The following is a 25,721-nucleotide window of genomic DNA, read 5'->3' on the forward strand; positions in this document are numbered from 1 at the left end:
TAATGAGTTGAATTTGTATTAGATACCAGAGCTAAACTAATATGTATAACCAAAGACATGGTCAGTTTTTCTTCATATTTTCTGACAAGTATTTGCAGATGTACATTCATGCCGGAGGACTGAAAATTACTCTAACCAAAACCGTGCAAGTTGGTTCTCATCTATTATATAAAAAAATATTGGGTGGGAGATAACTTGCAACCTTTCCTTAGGATGGATGATTTGTTGACCCTCAACTCCACCCTTGATAATGTAACAGGGAAGGTTGTCTGGAACCTCATCTGATTGGTCATATCTGAACTGAAAACACACTCATTGTGGTTGAAAGACAAAAATGACGGTAGCTTGCTGAAAATGGACACTGTCAAGTTTAATGGAAAGGTGTCCTCACATACTCTGCAGTATCCTCTCAGAAAAAATCTATGCAAGGCTTTTATCAAGAATCAAGTTAGAACATAGAACAGAATAGTACAGCACATTACAGGCCCTTCAGCCCACAATGTTGTGCCAACCCTTAAACCCTACCTCCCATATAACCCCCTACCTTAAATTCCTCCATATACCTGTCTGGTAGTCTCTTAAATTTCACTAGTACATCTACCTCCACCACTGACTCAGGCAGTGCATTCCACGCACCAACCACTCGGAGTAAAACAACCTGCCTCTAATATCCCCCTTGAACTTCCGTCTCCTTACCTTAAAGCCATGTCCTCTTGTACTGAGCAGTGGTGCCCTGGGGAAGAGGTGCTGGCTGTCCACTGTATCTATTCTCTTAATATCTTGTACACCTCTATCATGTCTACTCTCATCGGCCTTCTCTCTAAACAGTAAAGCACTAGGTCCCTTAATCTCTTATCATAATCCATACACTCTAAACCAGGCAGCATCCTGGTAAATCTCCTCTATACCCTTTCCAATGCTTCCACAGCCTTCCTGTAGTGAGGTGACCAGAACTGGACACAGTACTCCAAGTGTGGCCTAACCAGAGTTTTATAGAGCTGCATCATTACCTTGCAACTCTTAAACTCTATCGTTCGACTTATGAAAGCTAACACTCCATAAGCTTTCTTAACTACCCTATCTACCTGTGAGGCAACTTTCAGGGATCTGTGGAAATGTACCCCTAGATCCCTCTGCTCCCCAACATTACCAAGTATCCTGCCATTTACTTTGTACTCTGCCTTGGAGTTTGTCCTTCCAAAGTGTACCACCTCACACGTCTCCGGGTTGAACTCCATCTGCCACTTCTCTGCCCACTTCTTCATCCTGTCAATGTCTCTCTGTAATCTTCGACAATCCTCTACACTATCCACAACACCACCAACCTTTGTGTCTCTGCAAGCTTGCCAACCCACCCTTCTAACCCCACATCCAGGTCGTTAATAAAAAAATCACGAGAAGTAGAGGTCCCAGAACCAATCCTTGTGGGACACCACCAATTACAACCCACCAATCCGAATGTATTCCATCAACCACGACCCTCTGCTTTCTGCCGGCAAGTCAATTCTGAATCCACCTGGCCAACCTTCCCTGGATCCCATGCCTTCTGCCTTTCTGAATAAGCCTACCGTGTGGAACCTTGTCAAATGCCTTACTAAAATCCATGTAGATCACATCCACTGAAATACCCTCATCAATATGCCTGGTCACCTCCTTAAAGAACTTTATCAGGCTTGTTAGACATGATCTGCCCTTCACAAAGCCATGCTGACTGTCCCTGATCAGACCATGATTCTCTAAATACCAATAGAACCTATCTCTAAGAATCTTTTCCCACAGCTTTCCCACCACAGACGTAAGGCTCACTGGTCTATAATTACCCGGACTACCCCTACTACCTTTTTTGAACAAGGGGACAACATTCACCTCCCTCCAATCCTCTGGTACCATTCCCGTGGACAATGAGCACATAAAGATCCTAGCCAGAGGCTCAGTAATCTCTTCCCTCACCTTGCAGAGCAGCCTGGGGAATATTCCATTAGGCCCCGGGGACTTATCCATCCTAATGTATTTTAACAACCAACACCTCCTCTCCTTTAATATCAACATGCTCCAGAACATCAACCTCACTCATATTGTCCTCACCGTCATCAAGTTCCCTCTTATCGGTGAATACGGAAGAGAAGTATTCATTGAGGACCTCGCTCACTTCCACAGCCTCCAGGCGCATCTTCCCACCTTTATCTCTAATCGGTCCTCCCGTCACTCCTGTCATCCTTTTGTTCTTCACATAATTGAAAAATGCCTTGGGGTTTTCCTTTACCCTACTCACCAAGGCCTTCTCATGCCCCCTTCTTGCTCTCCTCAGCCCCTTAAGCTCCTTTCTTGCTACCCTGTATTCCTCAATAGACCCATCTGATCCTTGCTTCTTAAACCTCATGTATGCTGCCTTCTTCCACCTGACTAGATTTCCACCTCACTTGTCACCCATGGTTCCTTCACCTTACCATTCTTTATCTTCCTCACTGGGACAAATTTATTCCTAACATCCTGCGAGATCTGTAAATATCAACCACATGTCCATAGTACATTTCCCTGCAAAAACATCCCAATTCACATCCACAAGTTCTAGCCTTATAGCCTCAGAATTTGCCCTTCCCAAATTAAAAAATTTCCTGTCCTCTCTGACTCTATCCTTTTCCATGATAATGCTAAAGGCCAGGGAGCAGTGATCACTGTCCCCCAGGTGCTCACCCACTGAGATATCTGTGACCTGACCCGGTTCGTTACCTAATACTAGATCTAGTATGGCATTCCCCCTAGTTGACCTGTCAACATACTGTGACAGGAATCTATCCTGGACACACTTAACAAACTCTGCCCCATCTAAACCCTCGGAACTAATCAAGTGCCAATCAATATTAGGGAAGTTAAAGTCACCCATGATTGCAAACCTGTTATTCTTGCACCTTTCCAAAATCTGCCTCCCAATCTGCTCCTTCATATCTCTGCTGCTACCGTGGGGCCTATAGAATACTCCTAATAGAGTAACTGCTCCCTTCCTGTTCCTGACTTCCACCCATACTGACTCAAAAGAGGATCCTGCTACATTACCTACCTTTTCTATAAGCTGAGTACAGGGCTACAATGGGAAATTTTGTCACATGGTGTGAGCAGAATCATCTGCAGCCTAATGTGAAAAAAACTAAGGAGCTGGTGGTGGACCTGAGGAGGGCCAAGGCACTGGTGACCTGTTTCCATCCAAGGGGTCAGTGTGGACATGGTGGAGGATTACAGGTACCTGGGGATACAAATTGACAATAAACTGGACTGGTCAAAGAACACTGAGGCTGTCTACAAGAAGGGTCAGAGCCATCTCTATTTCCTGAGGAGACCGAGGTCTACCAGACGATGCTGAGGATGTTCTATGAGGTTGTGGTGGCCAGTGCTATCATGTCTGCTGTTTTGTGCTGGGGCAGCAGGCTGAGGGTAGCAGACACCAACAGAATCAACAAACTCATTCGTAAGGCCAGAGATGTTGTGGGGGTGTAACTGGACTCTCTGATAGTGGTGTCTGAAAAGAGGATGCAGTCCAAGTTGCATGCCATCTTGGACAATGTCTCCCATCCACTCCATAATGTACTGGTTAGACACAGGAGTACATTCAGCCAGAGATTCATTCCACCGAGATGCAACACTAAGCGTCATAGGAAGTCATTCCTGCCTGTGGCCATCAAACTTTACAACTCCTCCCTCGGAGTGTCAGACACTCTGAGCCAATAGCCTGGACTTATTTCCACTTGGCATAATTTACTTATTATTATTTAATTATTTCTGCTTTTATTTTGCTATATTTCTACTCTATTCTTGGTTGGTGCAACTGTAATGAAACCCAGTTTCCCCTCGGGATCAATAAAATATGTCTGTCTGTCTGTCTAATAGTATTCCTGACTAGTAATTGCATCCCTTCTCCCCTTTTTCCACCCTCTCTATCCTTTTTAAAGCACTGAAATCCAGGAATATTCAGAATTCACTCCTGCCCTGGTGCCAGCCAAGTCTCCATTATAGCCACTATATCATAATTCCATGTATGTATCCAAGCTCTCAGTTCATCACCTTTGCTCCTGATGCTTCTTGTATTGTACAGACACTTTAGCTCTTCTACCTTACTACCTTTACACCCTTTATTCTGCTTCTCTTTCCTCAAAGCCTCTCTTTATGTTAGATCTGGCTTTACTCCATGCACTATACTTGCATGGAGTTGCAGAGGGAGATGTAGAGGCTCAGATTTTGAAGTTTGCCATTTAATATTGAGGAGATAACGGTGCTAATCTCCAAGCTGTAATCAATAAACTGCAGCTCGATGTAGGTATTGCCATTGTCCAGGTGTTCCAAAGTAGGGAGCCAGCAAGATTGCAACTGCTGAAGAACCATTGTGGTGGCAGGCAGATTACAACAGGTCCAGGTCCTTGCTCTGAAGGAGTTAATTCAAGCCATTACCCGTCTCTCAAAGTACTTCATTATAGTAAATGTGAATGCTACTGGGCGATGGTTATTGAGGCAGGTTACCCTGTTCTTCTTGGGCACCAGTGTGACTGATGCCCTTGTGAAGCCAATAGGAAGCTCCAACTGCAACAGTGAGAGTATGAAGATGTCCTCGAACATTCCAGCCAGTTGATCAGCACAGTTTTTTATTACCAATATCTTGTGAGTGTTTACTCTCTCAAAGTTTATTCTGACATTGATCTCTGAGACAGAAGTCATAGGATCACCTGATACTGTGGGGGTTCACACAGGCATAGTTTCATTCTCCCTTTCAATTGGTGGATCATCGAGAATATCTTCAAGAGATGGTGGTCAAGAAGATGGCATCTATCACTAAGGACCAACCCCATCCAAGATATACCCTCTCCTCATCACTACCTTTAGGGAGGAGGTGACTGAAGACCCTACTCAATGATTCAGTAACATCTTCCTCATCACCATCAGATCGAAACAATCCACTAAATTGCCCTGTTAGTCCTTTTATTGTCCCCTGTAGTAATCCAACGTCTTGAAAAACAACAAATTTCATATCATTTTAGTGAAACATGCGGCAAGGTTTCATCGCTAATCTCATGGTTTCTCTGTAGCGGCAATGTTTGGGTTATGACTAGAGACAACGGGGTTTGGAATGCAGGGGCTATCCAAGGAGAGAAATGTTGTTCTTTCCCATGAGTCAGGAAGAGAGAGTTTCACGGTCTTTTGCCGGGGAGAGGTGAGGAGAGAAGACGCGAATGGAGAAAGTTGGTAGACCGCCAGACAGAGTGGACTCGGAGTGAGGGTCCGGAGGTTAGCAATGATCAGAGGAGCTCAATGGTGGACAAACGGCTTATCAGTGAGCTCCAACGTTTGAATATTAGACTGTTTCATGAGAATGGGCCCTTTTTCCTTTGCTTTGTTTCCTTTACTAACCCTACAGTCAAATTAAAAATTATAAAGCTCAATCATGTAATTGCATATTGCGTACTGTTTGTTATTTCGGGGTACTGACTTGTAATGGGGGACACATCGCACAGCATCCACCCAAACGAGATTTCTTAATTTTGGCCGGGCTGGGGGCTATCACCCCCTGTATTAAGCTATTAGCTGAAGCAAGAGTTACATAAGTCAGGGATAATAAATCTGATTCTGTCTTTAACAATGTCATGAAATCACAACTGAATGCATTTTCACCCACTGAAAGGTGAATGTGCAATCTGATTACAGTAGACCACTAATAGTCTTTCTATACTGTTCATATTAAAAGTCACAACATAGCATGAGTGATTAAAATAATCATTTCAGTACTGGCAAAGTCATAGATAGGACCCAGTTTTATTTGGCAATAATGGGCAGACACATTACTTGCAGGCACGTGGAGCAGTCACCACATGAGAGGGGACAGGAAGCTCAGAACAAGTATCTTTATCCTAACAAAATTAAGGAATAATTTCAACCATTACAGCCTCCAAAAATAAGACATGTCTCTTTTTTTTATGTTTTAAATATTTGCTGGCCCCACATTTCATTCAGTAGATTGGTGCAGGATTGGACTGTATAATCATTATTTTCCTTGCCGTTTTGCTTTCTTATGCTTGTTTGTGCTTCTGTATCATACCACCTTTGCTCCCTCTCTTTCCCTCACTTGCTTTCCAATTTTTCCCTCCTCATACTTCTCCCTTCATCTTATTTGTTCTTGTAATATTTATTAAGCAATCATAAACAACAAGTTTTATGCCTCTTTCTTGACTTCCAAACAAATATAGATTACAAAGGCATCAGGATCTAACAATTTTGGCATAGGCAGAGGACGTTTGATAAGATTTAAGGACTTGGAAGAATCTCAGATGAATGGGAAGTTTTAGCATGTGTATTTATTAGAGGGTAAGACCTCCCTCCCCATTCTCCTAATCATCCAAGAAATCTAGTTACTGCTTCAATACATCACCGAATGGAAGTTTAAGAGTGAAGATAAACTTAACTTTGCTATTCTAAAAAGTCAGGTTTGCTCTAAAATTAAAATTGTACTCAAATTAACTTCATACTACCTGGACGAGTACCCAAGAAATGTTCCAATTGCAATCTAGTGTGTTTATGAAACACCTGTGGATTTCAATCCCATGAGGAAAACCTGCTGACTGTAAACTAATAATATTCCCATTGCATTCCAACAATAGTCCCATTGCAATCCAACAATATTCCCATTGCAATTCAACAATATTTTGATTGCCGTTTAAGTGATACAAAGTACTACAAACTAAGTGATATCAGAATCAATATCACCAGCATATGTGGTGAAATTGTTAATTTTGCGACAGCAATACATGATAAATATAGAAAAAGCTGAATTACAATGATTATATTATCATTTTGTCCTTTCTGAAGTCCACAATCAGCTCTTTATCTTACTAACATTGAGTGCAAGGTTGTTTCTATGACCCCACTCATCTAACTGGTTGACCCATTAACCGGATGACCCCACTCATCTAACTCATTCTTGTGCCCCCTCTCTTCACCATCTGAGATCCTGCCAACAATGGTTGTATCACCAGCAAATTAATAGATGGTATTTGAGCTATGCCTACCACAGAGTCATGGGTGTAGAGGGAGTAGAGCAGTGGGCTAAGCACACAACCCTGTGGTGTACCAGTGTTGAGTGTCAGTGAGATGAAGATGTTATTTCCAATCTACACAGACTGTGATCTTCTGATTAGGAAGTCAAGGATCCAATTGCAGAGGGAGGTACAGAGGCCCAGGTTCTGTAGCTTTTCAATCAGGATTGTAGGAATGATGGACTGTTGGATAAATATGCAAAGTTAAATTGAGATATTGGTCAAAGTCAGGAAATCTACTTAAGAAAACAGGAGAGCTCAATTTTCAGCTGTTTCATGTGAACAAATATCTGAGTTTTTGAGTTCTTATCTGAATAAAATATTTCAATTTGATAAGAATGAAAAATATCTGGATGAAATATAGGATCAATATTGAGTCTGTTAAGAATGTAGGGGATAAAGTCCAGATAATGCCCAAGGAATAGAAGAAACGTGGAAAGACTTCAGTGGTCTTGTCACAGTTGAAGAGCATACTTGCTCAGTTGAAAGACCACATACCTGAGTTAACGGAACAAGTGAAAATGTTAACTGAATAAGCGGAAAAGGAATGGGAAAACTGTCATAAACTACAAAGACAGTATGGCAGTGACAGTAAAAAAAATCAATTGCATTAATTGAACAAGTCATAAAACAGCATGATTAGGGTAATCAAGTCAAACTGTATGTTATAGAGCTTCAAAATAAACTGAAACTGGATCAGAAAACCCTGCTGGGATCTCAAGTGGGCAGTCATGCCAGTGACACTTCTCTATGGGGAAACACCCCTATAATGAACAGTCCTCCAAGACAGCACCACCATCCTAACTCTGAGGAAATAACAGGATGAACATGACATGGATTCTACAGTGACATCTAGCATCTCCAGTGAGGATGTCAGTGATGAAAAATTAGAATTGGCAGCCATACCACAGCTTCACGAGGAAGTGAAGATGAAATTATCAAAGATGACAGATGATAATTGATCAACTATCTGAACTGGAAATGACTTTTAAGAGGTCTAAAGAACATAAAAAAGGAAGTTTAAAGACCTGGGCTGAGATTCAACATATTAAGATCATGCACATATTGTATCCATATGATGGCATCCAAATTTTGGCTACTGTGTTATCTTCCAGCAAAACAAACAGATGATAAACCAAATATGCAAGAGATGTTACTAAGAGATGGTTGGAAGAACAGATCCCAATACAGACTGATTGGAGAAAAGTGGTTGATTGCAAGTAAAAGATACCCGAGTGTGTTTCTGGATACAAGGAATGCTGCAGGACAACACACACCGCATCTGCAGAATTATGTGTTTATGAAATGCTACAGGGCAGCTCACTTAAGTTACTTAAGAGTCTAGGAGTAAATGAAAATAACAGAGGGTTCTAAGTATGGTCCCTTGAAGAAAACTTTTATGGACAGCTTGAAATCAAATATTGCCAAAATGGTGGAGCTGACATAGACAAATTGGAGTGATGTTGGTATTCCATACAGTAAGGTAGTGCAAGCAACCGAACAAGTGGAATGAGATATCAAAATCTGAATGTCATTACAGGTGTGTCAGTTACCTGTTGATCACAGCCCCTGACCATGGGTCAATAACCATTGCTTGCTAGTCAACAGCCAATACTCATTAACCTACAGGGGAAGTGGGAGTGGAATCTATCATGTACATTGTGACAACTTTGGATAGAACACAGCACTGCCAATACCAACCCCCTAAAATTTTGTGTTAAAAGAAATGGAGAGGGAATCTGGGCTAGATGTTGCTGGCGTAGGAAGGAAGATGGACAACAGAAACTACCTCAACAACAAGTTCAATCCTCTGCACTACAAATGTCAGGAGATCCTGATCTGATGACACAGTTTCAACAAGCAATTTCAGATATAATAAATTGTATTGTTGAATGAGAAAAAAATGACTAAGTCCTTCATCACAGCCCTTTCTTGCCTTGATATAACAAAAAAACAGCTTGTATGTTAGTTTACTGATTGGGAAAAAGCATGCTGAATTCTTATTGAACAAGAAGGACTACGATGATCATGCCTGGACAAGGATAAAAACGTCCCATAAAAATGCAAATTATTACAAAGAAACACCTCCATTGAATCCAGATCTGACCCTGTACACCAATGTCTCATCAACAATTGCGGGAAGAATTCGATGGCTGGTTGGCCTGTTGTTTCTGAAACTGAGGTCCCGGCATCAGGAAGCATGGCTCCTGATACATATGTACAACAGGCAGAACTAAAAGCCTCTCATTGAAGCCTGTAAGGTGGCAGAAGGAAGATCAGCTAATACCTGCACTGATTCTCAATATGCTTTTGCAGTTATTCACAACATTGGAAAGTTATAGTGGCAAGGGAGATTCCTTATTGCTGTAGGTACCCCAATCAAAAATAGCTAACTCATAAAGAAACTCATGATTGCTATACAATTGCCATGAGCAGTGGTTGTATTAAAATGTAAAAGCCACTCCAAAGGTCATGGAAATGCACTCACAGATGAAGTAACAAAAAAAGGCAGCACAGAAAGAGGCAAAAGAAATAAAAAGTAAATTAAGTTTTTAAAAAGTCAAAGAATTAAAAGAGGTTCTGAGAAGATGTACAGTGAACCAAACAAATTTGAACTCTGTATCACAGATGAACATACAAGGTATTCAAGTGATGCAAGCTCAATGCCGTGATGGAGCATGGAGACATGGCACTAGTCATGGACTTGTAGCTCCAACTATGTTGCTGCCTTGTTTGATAGAGTAGGTACTCTCCCTAGGACATGTTAGAGTGGATAAGATTCTACAGATTCTCCCATTGCTTTCAAGATGGGTGGAAGCTATTCCAGAATGGAAAGCCACAACCAGATACAGGAAAAATCTCTGATCAAAGACTCCATTCCTTGATGGGGACTGCAAAGTCACATTGACTCTAACCAAAGAACACATTTCACTGGAAGTGTTTTATTAGGAATTATGCTGACTGTTGAACATTGAATGGCCTTTTGACTGCCCACATTATTCAGAGTAATCAGGGGAAGCCAAATGAATGAACAGGATCAAACACAACTGACAATCTTCATGACAATCATGAAGGAAGTACCACGGCTTTCAGCTCTTCCTCTGGTCCTCTGGAGCATCAGAGAAACACCCAAACAAGAAAACTAAATTTAGTCCATTCAAGGTAGTAACGGGGTGACCCATATCACTGCAAGGAGCTTTGATCTCGAAGAGGCGATGTACGTATCTCGGCAGACAGTTTAGTTAAATATTGTATGAAATTAACCCAAGCTGTACAGTCTGCTTGGTGTCTGCCACTTGGAGATACTCCCTGATTCCTGGTGAGTGTGTGTGTGTGTGTCTCACACACACACACACCCTCAATGGAAAGGTCCTTATCAATTGCTATTAATTAGTAATTCAGCAGGGTGAAAATACAAGGTAATAGTGGATACACACTAGTTACTGCAAGCAAACTGAAGTGGTAATCAAAGAGGACGACAAGCACTGAGGTTAATGTGCTAGTAACCTCTGACTCAGTGTCTACACCACTGGGCTACAGTGAGCAAATCACTAACCAGCCAGAGGACTTTGAACAGTCGATAAATGCTGAATATTATCATGTTTATTCCAATATTACTTGCTGTTGTTATATCTCTACTAATTTTTGCTACTCACAATGTTGCAATTGAGCTGAGTCATAATCTGTGCTTGCAGGTATCACATGAATCTGTTGATGCTGTTAATGCCTCTAGCTCTTCGGCATGTCAATATACCATACACTTCAAAAGTATAAAAAGGAACAAAAATGGTGCTGCATGTTTAGAAAGAGTAAGCAATGAGACCATTGTTGCCTTGGAGAAAGCAGTCACAGAAATAGTTGCCATGTATCCGATGACTCTTCAAAATCATATGGCATTAGATCTTTCCTTAAGAGTAAAACAAGCAGTTATAGGCAAGGGGTGTCGTACTTACATACCTGATGAATCTGAAGACATAACTGTGTTGGCTGATCATATTGGTAAAGAAACAGCTAAAATACATCTTTCTGATGGATGGTATTTCTTTGACTGGGTTCAATTAAGTCTTAGAAGTTGGGGTTCCTCATGAGTCATAATATTTGTCCTGATAAGCCTTACCAAAATTTACACTGTTTTTGCTTGTATAAAGGGCAATAATAGAGCAGCTCAAACTCACTCCTATTTACAAAGACAATCTACCTAACAATGGCATAATCTGATGAATACCCTTTGAAATTTCCATAACTCAAGTACATTTGATTATTTTGTACTTAATGTAGGTACCACAAGTTTTTCTACTTCAGCAAGTTCCGCTGCATGTCAACACTGACTGCCTCATTTGTTGCATTGGAAATAGAATTGATCATCGTCAAAGAAATCCCCACTTCAGACCCTATCATGAAAGGAAGGGAATTGATGAAGCAAATAAAGATGAGAGTTATTGTTGATAGGAATTCCTAAATCATCGTACTGGTCCTGGGCTGATTGACTTCCAACAATCACAAACATCTACTTCTTTGCATGTCAGGAGTACAAACATTAAAATGTCTTACCCTCAATGCCCAGTGACCCTAGTTTTCCAAAGGGCTTCTAACGTCACACTTAATATCAAGGCAATCACTTCTGGAATTCACTCATTGGTTCATATATGGACAAAAGCTGTGATCATATCTGCGGTCAAGAGGCCCAGCCAAAAGCCAAACTATGCACTTGTAAACAAATGTTTCTTGACCCCTTCCATCACTTTGCTCATGTTTGACAGTAGACCAAATTAGCAGTAACTGGTCAGATTGGATTTCTTATGCTTATTGTGAATAGGACACCCGAGTTAATTTCCTACTTTGACGGGTGGATGTCAATTTTATACCTGCACTAGAACAACTTGGTTAATGGTTAGCCAGTTCTAGAATTCAGGTTTTCAGTAGTATAGCCAGGATGTTTTCATCATCCTTACTCTTTCTAGTGCTCTGATTTCTTTCTTGATGTCAGAGGGAGTTAATAATATTGATTCAGGCTTCCAAGGGAAACAGAAATAATCCATCTACTCAACACTTCCAGATGAATATGGTTGTGAATGTTGCAGACTTCAGCACTAAACTGAGGTATTGATTGAATGGATAGCCAACTTCTTTCCCTCCCAGAATGGAAATGGCTAATACGAAAAGAGCACAATTTTAAGATGATTGGAGGAAAGTATGGGGGAATTGTCATAATTCATGCTCTCCCCCCCCTCCACACAAAAGAGTGGCAGGACACTCTCAGAGCTGATGCTAGAGACAGATACATGAGGTACATCCAAGACTCTTAGACAGGCACATGGATGAAAGAAAAATGGAAGGCTATAGGGAAAGAAAGAGTTAGAATGATCATGAATAGGTTAAAAGATCAGTACAACATTGTGGGCCAAAGGGTCTGTACAGTGCTATACTATTCTATAATCTAACCAGAGCCACACCATCATCGAGGATACTAACTCCTCTTGGCAGTTTAATTATGCAGCACCATTCACAACTTGATATAGCAGACTGCAGAGCTTCAAACTGATCCGTCGGTTATGGAATCATCATGATGTGTCTACTTCATGATGGTTTCACAGAGATAGATCTGGAGTGCAACTTCACCAGGTTAGTTTCTCATCTTCAGATTTTCCTGGTTACTGAAGATCCTCAACACTTCATCGGAGCTCAATTTTTCATTGCTGAATCAAACCTGTTAACGTGATTATAATGCTACGTCCAGTGATGGTTGCGAACCCCAGAATAAAGCTAAGACTATCTCCACAAGGATTTGGAAATGCTCACTTCTGTCAATGCTGACAAGGAGAGATGCCCTCAGCACCAGGTTGATTGAGCAGAATAAAGTCATGTGGATTATCCTTCATTTTCTCAGTCAGTCTCTGCCATAGATTGATGATATTTCCAAAAAGAAGGTTTTGAACCCCCTCCAGCCAAGAGTATATCCTATGTTTCTGAAAGCTTTCCTATGCTTCTTCCATGTGTTGTTCAGCATGGAAGAGCATTGATGTATCAGCTAAGGGAGGGTTACTGTGGAGGTTTTAACTGTGTTTGATCTTTTGCCTTGAGCCTGAATGGAGTCCAAAGCCAAGGCTGAGAAACCCCATCTATATACTGTACCAGTATGCCACAACTTCTGATGGATACAAGAATGGGACAGAATGCATGCATGGTTTCAGATGGAGGGGTCTAGTAAATTTTCTTCAAGATACAATTTATGAGGTACAACTATGTCAGGCTGTAACTTGGCTAGGCTGTTGGACATCTTTTTCAATTTAAACAGTGCCCAAATTTGGTGCTTAGGTCAACAGCAGTTGGCATTCCAACCACTGCCCTCCATCATATTCTAGCTAGCCTCTTTGCTGAATCGAACTTCCCCATCCATGGTGAAATTTGAACTTATTTCTTTGGAATGTTCATCCAGGCCTCTGAGTTTCTAATGTAGGAACTTATTATGATCACCTTGCCTTCTGTCCATCAGATACTTCCTCATCAACTGCGAGTCTTCCTGACTCATTTTTCCTTCATTTTCAATCTTTATGGAACATGCAAAGCATAATAATGATGAGACAGACTTTGAAATCCACTGTTTTAATAGCCCAATACTGAGCTCAAACTAAGGAAGCAAATCACACCAATGGTTCTAGTCTTCTATACACATGTAGAATTCTGATTTAATGGAGTAATTGAATCCCGCAGGCGAAAGTCATAATATAACTGAGCCAAAAGAAAACTGAATTAGAACAACATTGACTTGCATTTGCAAATCACTTTCAGAACAGAAAAACATACCCAGGTGTTTTACAGAGTGAAACTGCATGCCATTTCTCTAACTTTTGTACTCACACTTTAACAAATTGGTTAAAGGTTCTAGAAACCAAAACATTAGTACTAAAGATATGTTGTTTTCTGGTTCCACAAACTTTTTCACTATCCTGTGTTCTGTATTGTTTCTTGATATCACAGACTAAATAAAAATCGGTGTCCTCCATCCACAGAAGCCGACAGCAGAGCACTCTCAAAACAGAGGAACATCCCAAACTGCTTCACAATTATATATTACATACCAACTCCATTGAATGTCAATCTTATTTCACAGAAATACTTCTTTTTGCTCCTTACAGTCCATGATTGGAATTGAATACATAGTGTAGGCACATGATTTTGAAAACCACCTTTGTTAAATCAGCATGTATCCATTGTTGCCGTAAACTTCAGCCATGTGAAGTAAACTGCTCTTGAACTAACCATAATACATTTATACATCAGACAACCACTTAGTATGGGGCAAATAAATCGTGAATGACTAGTTTCTCAACATGCACACAGGAAGGGCATTGAAAAATTGGCTGAGTGGTGTCATCACAACAACCTCTTGTGTTACTATTTCAGGAGATCCATCCTGGGCCCAGCACACAAGTGCAATTGTGAAGAAAGCTCGGTAGTGCTTCTTCTTCCTTAGGAGTCAGCAGAAATTCAGCATGACATCTAAAACTTTGAAAAATTTCTGTAGATGTGTAGCGGAGAATGTATTGCCTGGCTGCATCATGGCCTGGTATGGAAACACCAATGCCTTTGAACGGAAAATCCTACAATCATCAGGGATCAAGCCCTCCCAGCATTTGAGTATGTCTACAGTACATGAAATGCTGACATAGGAAAGCAACGTCCACAGATCCTCACCACCCAGGCCATGCTCTCTTCTCACTGTTGCCAGCACGTAGAAGATTCAAGAGCCTCAGAACTCACACCACCAGGTCCAAGAACAGTTATTACCCCTCAACCATCACATTCTTGAATAAAAGGAGATAACTACACTCACATTGAGATGCTCCCACAAGACTTTATCTTGTTATTACATGTTCTTGTTATTGATTTATATTTGCAATTGCACACTTGCTGTTTCCTGAAACTCTAGCTGATCTATCATTTTTCCTGTTATAGTCACTATTTTATATATTTGCTGTGTATGCCCAGAGGAAAAGGAATCTTAGGGCTGTATATGGAGAAATATATGTACTTTGATGATAAAATTTACTTTGAACTTTAAATGTACATGTTCAATATTATGAGAGAACAAATGACCAGGGGGCATTCTGGGAATTAGCCAGATACGCAGCGAACTTAACAGGCCGTATCAAGACAGAGGAGGCAAAGGGCTGTGCAACCTTTTAAAATTGAAACCCAATCACACTTTCAGAGATCCTTTAAAATTCAAAGATATGACACATGGATAAGATCAGGATAAGGGAAAATAGAAGATGCAGGTGATAAAGAGAGACATGGAACACACCAGCTAGAGGAGAATGACAGAGTTATTTGGGCTGCTATACATTTTAGAAGTTACTTGGCACTTTTGAAGCACAGATGACAAGAGGTGTCCATGGCAGAAACCCATACACAGGGCAACGGGAGGTCCCAGAATAGCTCAGTGGCCTCACCAATAATGGTCACGTACTGTACATATCTGCTAGGCTGTCAGTTACCTGTCATGCAATATCACTGTCTCTAAGAAGGTATACAACTCACTGCACTTTGGTTCTTGAAGAGACCCTTCCAACTGATCTCTCCTTCATTTGTGCTTGTACGCTCCAAGTTTTATCCTTCATGCAATCCGAAATCTCAATCTACTACATGATGTGCTCGAGGTGCCTAAAGCGCACAGTAGATAGCCATCTATACTTTTGGGAACTGTATTTGTCCTGTGGATAGTGGTTGTAGCTACACATGAGGGACTGTTGCACACTGACAAATAGACAGGCCTAGCATGTACACACCAAGTGCCTACAGCCGCATCCTTTGTCTGAAGAAAGTGAGAGCAATTGAAAGGGAGGTTGGTGACAACATGTTTTGCCAAGTGGATTGGAATGTTGGAGAAGGAAACCTGTTTTGGGTCAGAGAGCCCTATGGGGAGGGGTGGAAGTATATTGGGACTAACTGTTTATGATAAGCATGAGCCAGCTGGGAACAAGTTATCAAAATGAGCAGTCTCCTGGATGCAAGTGAGAAGCAACAAGGATGGAATCAAATTAAGAAGAAATGAGTTCAATGAGGCAAGAGCAATCAGAAACAATGGGTGTACCAAACAGACCTGATTACAAGCTGGACAACAACTGAAAATTGCCGATAGGAGAAAGGAGGCCAAAGAAAATCAGGCATAACATCTATTACTCCAAACCTTGCTGACTACCTGCTCCTGGGCCAGCAGAGGATTATGCCACCCTGCTGGACTCAGGCCTGGATACATGGACATGGAGAGGGTGTTTCCACGAGTAGGAGAGTCTAGGATCCGAGAGCACAGCCTCAGAATAAAAGCCTGTCTCTTTAAAACTATGATCAGGAGAAATTTCTTCAACAGCTGCTGAATCTGTGGAATTCATTTCCATGTAGGGCTGTGTAGGTCAAGTCATTGGGTTTATTTAAGGCAGAGAGTGATAGCTTCTTAATTGGTAAAGGGGTTAAGGGTTACATGGGGAAGGATGAAGAATAGGGTTGAAAAGCAAAGATTGAATGTCAGAACAGACTCAATGGGCTAATTCTGCTCATACAGTACATCGTATGCAGCTATGGACTCCACAATGAGCCTGCCAGGCCATCACAAGATCAGCCAGCAAAGCAACTATCAGCATGGAAGGCATCGTGTCTTACTGAGACAGATGCAGGACTGGAATTTCCATGGGAATATCCAGGTGATTCCCAGCATGGGGCTGTGGCTCTGAACCAATGAGAAAACATGGCTCTGCAATTAGGAAATGGGAACAAGTTTACTCCAGTTGGGAATATTTTAAAACTCAAAGCACATGAAAGGGAAGGAATCATAAACAAGATGTCAATCAAACATTCCTGGTACACTTTCCTTGAAGAGAGAGATCCAGAAGCTTCACTCTCAGGATATCGCTGATGTGATCTCTGCTCTTTTGGCAGAGATATTAGAAGAAAATGCATGGGACTTTTTTTTTACTCTTTAATGCATACCATTGCATGAGATTAAATCCTGGGAAAAAAATGGAGATGTGGACATTTTGATAAACAATTTACAATGACATTTATGGTCATTAAAAGGAAATCAAATCTTCAGATTCATCTTCTCTTTACAAGATACAAAGCTAACCACAAGCCTATTTTATAGTTTCTTTCCTAGCTTTTTTTTGGTAGAGATGACCAAGCTAAAACAGAAAAGGCTGTAAATCAGGGCTTCCCAACCAGGGGTCCATGGAACCCCTGCTCAACGTGCTCAAAGCTCAACATATCAAGTAGCACATGCAGAGAAAGAAAGAGTTCACATTTCAGCTGAATGACTGTTCATCAGAATTGGAAAAGCCAGAAACATAGCAAGTTTGGAGATACTGTGGTAAGGAAGGGAGGATAATAAAATCTATGATTGGGTAGCAATCCTGTGACTCAATTAGTGGTGCAGGCTGAAGAACGGTAGAAATGGGGAAAGCACAGACAAAAAAAAAATGGGGACATTCTGAAATATCACATGAGGACAGAGAAAAAAAGTGAATGGTGGAAAAGTGAGATTATAGAACAGCTGAAGTTACCAAATTCACTGTTGGTTGCTGAGGATAAACGATTTCTGTTCCGTGGATTTAGGCTAAAGCTCATTGGAATGGTGTAACAGACTAAGGCAAAGAGTCTAGAGTGGGAAAGGGATAGAAAACTAAAGTGAAAGGCAACTGGAAACTCAGACTTATCGTTCTAAGTTGAATGGGGTGTCATAGATATAGCACTGACCTGGAGGAAATGAGTAAGGTTAAGGGGTTGTTCTACACAAGAACTATTTCTGCCAAAGTGGAATGGGAACAGTTGGTTTGTTGCAGAAGAAAACGGAGAGCCCTCAGCCACTATCGCATAGACTGATTGGATATCCCTGGGGAAAACAAACCAGCTGGAACCAGAAAAATATATTTAAGAAAGTGATGGAGATCATCTGAAGCATTGTTGATATATAGTCAGGTTGAAGAGGTTAAGAATAATATAACAGTGGTAGAAATTATTCCTGGCATAAAAGATGGTGCTACCTGGAAAGCCTAATTGTGGCTTACGGGAGTAGGTGGAAAAGGAATGAACGTGATTTGGGAGACCACGTGATTGGGAGCAGCAGAAAACTATCCCCAGACGAAAGTGGTTCAGTGACTGCATTGAAGATAATTGTGGGGAGATGCTCTGTCGAGAGGAGTGCACAGGTGTCAGAGTGATGGCATTCACTGTCTACAAGATAGAGGTTAGCTTTGCCAAGTGCCAATAGCATCATCCTTCTCAGCCGAAATGATGACAATGTTGGGGTTAGGCCAACACACTTTGCATCACAGTCTCTCCTGATCAACAACCGATCACAGGCATTCCCTTTTGTTCTCTCCTTCCCTACACCTGCAACATTAAACTACATACATTTCCCAGTTGTGATGAAGGATCATCAACCTAATATGCTGCTGTTTCATTCTCACTAACAGTGTCTGATCTTTTAACTTCTTTTTTTTTCCAGGATTTCCATCTATAATTCAGCTTTTCTAGCATCTGCAGTAATTTCCTTTTGAATTGTAGGAATATCCATTTGTCAATCAGATTACCCGCGACTGCCGATTGATGTGCAGTGAGGTGTGACAAAACAGTACATATTATTGAGACATATCTAACATGACAAGCTCACTGACAGCATCACATGACAATCTTCATTGTTCAAGAAGCTGGTACTCTTCAACAGTATTTGAGTTCGGAGTAAAGATAAGGACAATGTAGATCAATAATAACATTTTAAGCACAGAATCATAAAGATGATACAGTTAAATGTCTTCAAGGTCACATCAATGTATTGTATAAAGGCCAGTTAGTAGAATAATTATAATAAATAACAGCCATAAGTGATTTTACACCAGTATATGAAACTTGTACTTGACTAGAAATATATAATCTTTTTACCTAAGGCTTGTTTAAAACATGAACTATTTCAAAGTCATTAAGCTGGAAACAACAGATCATGAGGAACAATATATTAGCAGTGTGCATAGCACATAGCAACATAGTAGTCTGCAGTTTAATGTGAAAAAGACTGCAGAGCTGGTGGTGGAACTGAGGAGGGCTAAGGCACCGGTGACCCCTGTTTCCATCCAAGAGGTCAGTGTGGACATGGTGGAGGATTACAAATACCTGGGGATACGAATTGACAATAAACTGGACTGGTCAAAGAACACTGAGGCTGTCTACAAGAAGGGTCAGAGCTGTCTCTACCTACTGAGGAGACTGAGGTCCTTTAGCATATACCAAACGATTCCGAGGATATTCTATGAGGCTGTGGTGGCCAATGCTATCATGTTTGCTGTTGTGTGCTGAGGCAGCAGGCTGAGGGTAGCAGACACCAACAGAATCAACAAACTCATTCGTAAGGCCAGATACGTTGTGGGTGTGGAACTGGACTCTCTGACGGTGGTGTCTGAAAAGAGGAAGCTGTCCAAGTTGCATGCCATCCTGGACAATGTCTCCCATCCACTCCATAATGTACTGGTTAGGCACAGGAGTACATTCAGCCAGAGACTCATTCCACCGAGATGTAACACTGAGCATCGGAAGTCATTCCTACCTGTGGCCATCAAACTTTACAACTCCTCCCTCGGAGTGTCAGACACCCTGAGCCAATAGGCTGGTCCTGGACTTATTTCCACTTGGCATGATTAACTTATTTTTATTTAATTATTTATGGATTTATATTGCTATATTTCTTCACTATTCTTGGTTGGTGCGGCTGTACCGAAACCTAATTTCCCTCGGGATCAATAAAGTATGTTTGTCTGTCAGTGTCACAAAGAGTGTATGATTACCTCTGACTTTGTAAATTTATCTACAACTTTAAGTTTAACTTGATTACCAACCAAATATTTATTCAAATGGGCATATGCGACAGAGGACAATTTTTAAATTCATTGTTAATTGGACAAACTGTGAAACTTAAAAGGAAGAATCTGTTGTCCTTAGATTATTAGTACAAAACATGAGTTGTTCTTCATATGTTATTTTAATAAATCGGTTAACTATTTTACGCACTCCATTGCATGTTCCTAAGCACACCATTTCAGAAGTGTTTGAGAGATTTTTTTTTGTCAAGTATGGTCTGGATTTTGCAGCTTCCATTACAGTGAAGCTGTTAGCATTCACTGTAAAAACGACAGTATGTTCTAGAGCTTGAGCACGCATAGTTAAATGTGCAAATGCAGAAGCAAGCCGTCAACAGCATTTTGGTGAAGTCCTTGCAGACAGAAACCTTTTCAGAAGCACTAAACTGATAACAACATTGATATTTTGCAGATTGTTGCTAAACATTTTTAAAATCCAAGGCTTCATTGAATGTGCTGTAACTGACTTTTTAAAATAGCATCTTAAATGATGAATACTGGTAAATTCTTTGAGTATTCATAATCTAATTTTATATGCAGATCCAAATTCCCCAGAATAATTCTTTCTAGGTTATTATTTAATTACAATTTTAAAGTATTTCAACTTTGACCTTAATTTCAAGACTATGACCCAAACTTTATTCTGACTTCTATTAAAAGATTTTAAGGTTTATAAGCTAAAGTTTAGAAATTAGCATTTTCTTGTTTGGAATATAGTTTGTTGTTCGGAATATAGTTTTTTGTTCAATTTGTCTTGCTAATATTGCTACTGCTAGATGCCAATGATCGAAGTTTGACACAAGAATGAAATTAACATTGGGAAATGTACTGCAGTGACTGCATAGTCTTTCTGACAAGTTTCTCTTGATGCCACATTATTGCTAACTGAAATATAGTCCGATGTTTCCCTGTAAATGCAATCATGCCTACAAGAGTTAAGTGTTGGTAGTTTAAAACAAGAGGAAACCCAATGATAAATTCAGCTTCCGAGAGGTGGATAGAGAGCTAGAAAATTAATCCAACTTTGCTACATGAAATTTGGAAAATTAATCTAAAGATTGCAGGTTTAATTATTTTTTTTACAGAACATATCAATCACAGTTTGTTCAGAATTAGAAAATTAACAAGATTTCATATGTATCTATTTGGTAATTTCAACAGATCAGTATACATGAAACTTCATTTAAGGACATATAAAGAATCAGTCACGTTGTGCCATGATTTGCTGCAGCTCATTATCTGCTTCTGTCTGTTTTTGTTAGATTTGTCTTTCCATAATTGGATTTTTGATTTTTAGCAAGCAGAGCTGTTGTGGTTGCAAGCTGAAGATGTCAAAACTAGATCTGGGCTCTTGGGGGCACGGGTAAACAGAGAAAGCCGCGAATCTTCCCTTTAACCAATCAGGTCGCAGTGCTGTGAAAACTATCAATGTGATTGGATAAGACTGAGAAGAAAGAGGAAATTCGAAATGGTGAATTCAAATGCAAATCAGGCACGTAATTAAACAAATAAAAGGAAGGAGAACTGGAATTAAGAGAAAGTGAAGGAAAGACTTATACTGGGGTAAATTTATTTGGACAAAACAAGGCTGATCGGACAGTTAACTAACATGATGAAAATTATAATGTGAACAAGGAGGATTTATTTCCATCGGGAAAGAGGTAAATTTATTGAGGACATTGATTTAAATGAAAGGATTTAAGGAGTTAAGTAAAGCAAAATTCACCCCATCAGTGTTTTACGGAAGGAGTTGGAATTGGCCTGGAATTCACGAGTTGCCGGAGGTGGAATTTAGAAGGTTCTCGGCCCGGAACGTCGATTTTTTCCCCCTCATTTCTATAGATGCTGCCTGACCTACTGAGTTCCTCCAGCAATTTGTGTGTGTGGATCTGGATTTCCAGCGTCTGCAGAATCTCCTGTGTTTATCAGTAAATCCAGACCCATGCGCTGAGAGCTGTAGAATAAGAACTGGCTGAACAGTTCATCTGAACCAACACGGACCAATATCACGAGAAGAAATTGGCTCCATCTGTGTCACAAATTTGTGTGGTTTCCAAGAATTTTCTCTGTATTAACTGCAAAATATTATTTTTCCTCATCTTATTTTCGAATTATTTCGGCACTGGTAAGCGAGATTCGTCATCGGGAATTACAGCGTAATAAAAGGTTAAATATTCAGTCGTACTGTATTAGATAAAACTGGACTATCATAACTACTTATTTAAAAGGATATTTAAGAACAATTAAGGGTCCATTATAGATCGTAATTCCCTCAGAAAAAAACATTTCAATTTATATATCAAATTTGTAATATGCAGCAACAGATGTTTTAGTTCTGGCTTATCAAACCATTTAAAGATTACGCTCTCTTCGTTTAGAGGATGTAAACACATTCAGATTTATTTCACAGCAAGAACAGAGGCAGGGGTCGCATCAGATCATGAATTCTGAAGAGTATGCTGGAGGAGTATAACGCACTACATGTTAGCAGAGGCGCGCAGTACCGATAGGAACTACGATAAGGACAGTATACAACTGAACACGTGACGGTAATCCTGAAGTTGTTAAATTAGTTTTAAGCTTGTTACTGATTAGTTTAAGATCGCACTTCAGCGGCGATTGCTGTAGAAACTGCTGGTGGGAGTGCCAACGAAATACAGTTTATTGATAAGTTAAATTTCACTGATAGCAGTTCAGGGTTTCTATGCTTAACGGTGCGCATCCAACTCCAGACATCGCTTAATTCCATTCTCAGAGACAGCACGGACAGATCTTGCTCATCTCTGCAACACTTCTGCCCCCTCAGTGATTCTGATAAGCAATTACAAATAACTTTATTATGGAAGTTTCAGAAGTGCCGACGTCGGTCGCAGCTAGTTACTGATAGCAAGATCACCCAAGTGATCACTAAAACCAGGTCGATTCTGGTCTCTGCCTCAAAAAGAAGCAGCTAACCTATCAAGGTAACAGATCAAATATTTGACCATTTTGGAGTTAGCATACGAATGTAAGAATGTGAGATATCCACAAAAACACAAATAGTCCGGAACTACGGCTTAACAATTTTAGAAGGTCTTTTCGAGTCTTTTTTAAACTTACGTTTTAACAGGTAACCAACTTAGTCTTGAAAATTGGTAAAGAAAATGTTGTATAATATCTAATCCGTGCCGAAATTCGCACGTGTTTGGATACTTACGAGGAACTGTGTCCATAATGCGTGTAGTATCCTCGACGAGGATTTATTTTCGAATGACAGTAATCTTCCCCGCCAGATGCTAGGTTTGCAGAGGCGGCTGAATTATTCGCAGCGAACCACGACGAACTCTCGTCCATCTCCTCGGATTGTCAAGGCTGGTTATCCCTTGAAATTGAATCGTTTTTCGCCCAGCAGTTATATCCCAGGCGCGCTGTGATGTGGTGCCCTCCTTAAATGACGCTCGGGCTGCGTCAGGTCCTGCATATTCTGGGTGTGGGACACTGTTGTCCGAAACCACTCCCGCTATGCTGGAGGTTGGTCTGGATTTGCGGACTGTGGGTAAGGATGGTTACACAGGCAACGCGGAGATCACATCACAGCAAAATCTTCGTACGACTCTCACTGGGGGAAAAACCGGGAGACTGGACAGTGGAGAAAGAGATTCGTCTAAAGTTATGGAATTAGAAGTTAATTAACCGTTTCATTTGACTAAGACATCTGTTTCAATTGCTACTTTCCGTCGAGACTAAATTAATATAACTGAAATGATACATTAAGGTAATTATATATTCATACATCCTAGCGGACCTGTAATTAATATTAAATGCCTGTTGAACATCATACGACGAATTATGATAAATTTGTGAAAATATAACCTGTCTGAGTGATGTAAGGTTCTTTGTTTTTGTGTACTGCAAACAGGTCTCTTAGTTTTAATAGATCCCCAGCCCCGTCACTTGCTTACTGTTTGAGTGGGAGGACATGGCTGTAGGACCATCAGAAATGCCAGTGAAGAAGACCATTTTCAGCAGAGTTCCCAATGGTCTGACCCTTTCCGGTCTCCCCTAGATTTCCAACATCAATATCATATCAAAATGACAAGCAGTGGGACCAACGGGAAAATATGACACTGGCCACAGTTATATCAAGCATAAAGAAAGATGCTTTTGGTGGTTTGAAATAAATCATATGAGCCATGGGCTATCACTGCCCAGATCCCCCAATTATCTTCAGTTACATCATCAAGCATTATAACGGGGCAGTTCACCGACGATTGCATGCATCTCTCAGATAATGAAGCGATCTACACCTCCACACAGCAAGAGTCAGTAAGCAAAAAGTTAAATATAGAGACAATAATAATTTAATAATTAGACATTACCTACGGTATTTTGCAAAATAATAATAACTAGAAAATTAGTTCAAAGTAAATTGAAGTTCAATGTTCAAAGTAAATTTAACATCAAACTATGTTTGTCAACATATACAAGCCTGAGATTAATTTTCTGCAGGTATTACAGTAAGTACAAAGAAACACAACAGAATCAATGAAAACACCCACACAAGATAGACAGCAAATGTGCAAAAGATAACAAGCTGCAAATATAAAAAGAAAAACACAAATAATAAATAAATAAATAATACAGAGAATGTGAGATGAAGACTGCTTGAAAGTGAGTCCATTGGTTGTGGGGTCTGTTCAGTGTTGGGACATGTGAAGTTATCCTCTTTGGCTTTAGAGTCTGATGGCTGAGGGGTAGTAACTGTTCCAGAACCTGGTGGTGTGAGATCTGAGGCTCTTGTACCTTCTTCCTGATGTTAGCAGTGAGAAAAGAGCATGGACTGGGTGGTGGGGATCTTTACTGATAGATGCTTCTTTCCTGCAACTGCCCTTCATGTACTTGCACTCAGTGGTGGGAAGGGCTTTACCGTGATAGACTGGGGTGTATCCACTACATTTTGAGGGTTTTTTTGTTATTCAAGGACATATTTTGCTTCCATGACAGGCTGTGATGCAACCAGTCAGTATACAGTACTCCTAACCACACATCTATAGAAGTTTGCCAAACTTTTAGATAACATGCCAAATATTTGCAAACTTCTAAGAAAGTAGAGATGCTCCCATTTCTTTGTAAAGGCCCATGTACTGGATGTAATTAAAGTATTGACAATAACTCTAAAATGATGCATCAGGAAAAATATTGGATAGGCTGAGAACTTGAGAAAAGAGTTATCATGATACATATTTAGCCCATGATAATTTGAACAGATATTGGCAGCAGACAATTATTAGCACTAGCTGAACTGTAACACAGCTTAGAGCGGAAGCAGGTTCAACAACTTTCCAGTATTGGAAAAGGAAGTACGGTTAAGGTAATGGAAAGGAATGATGTCCTCATTCTAGAGAATGCCAAAAATCCCTCTGAACACAACCTCAAAGACAGTGGAAGCAGCCTGCTCAACAGTGAATGTTCAGAGACAACTGGTACAAAATGTTGAAGAAAATTAGCTCTGTTATCAAGATCAATAAATATAGCTTCAAAAACTATTTCCTATAAAGTTTCTGGCCTGCATTGCAGGCACCACTTTCAGTCCTGAATTTATCACCCTTTTTGATTTTGGCTCCCTGTTACACTTAAACCCATCCCACTGTCTGCAATTTTGTCCTGTCGTCTGCCTGTCCTTCCTCAGTCTCACTCCACACTACATCTATTTGTATTCCAACTACCCCATCCTTGGCCCTATCGCTCCAGTTCCTGTCCTCCTGCC

General features: G+C 40.4%; 1 protein-coding gene across 1 annotated transcript in view; it reads right to left on the reverse strand.

Annotated features, from left to right (window-relative positions):
* LOC132391455 (short transient receptor potential channel 6-like) overlaps positions 1-23,331 on the reverse strand; it is a 125,067-nt gene extending 101,736 nt beyond the window's left edge. Inside the window, exon 1 of the mRNA XM_059964679.1 lies at positions 23,172-23,331. Within this exon, the coding sequence (XP_059820662.1) occupies positions 23,172-23,308 (137 nt within the window). The 5' untranslated portion in view covers positions 23,309-23,331. The remainder of the gene's footprint in view (positions 1-23,171) is intronic.
* Between the last annotated feature and the right edge of the window lie 2,390 nt (positions 23,332-25,721).

The sequence above is a fragment of the Hypanus sabinus genome, chromosome 3 (assembly GCF_030144855.1).
Source record: "Hypanus sabinus isolate sHypSab1 chromosome 3, sHypSab1.hap1, whole genome shotgun sequence".
Classification (NCBI taxonomy): Eukaryota; Metazoa; Chordata; class Chondrichthyes; order Myliobatiformes; family Dasyatidae; genus Hypanus; species Hypanus sabinus.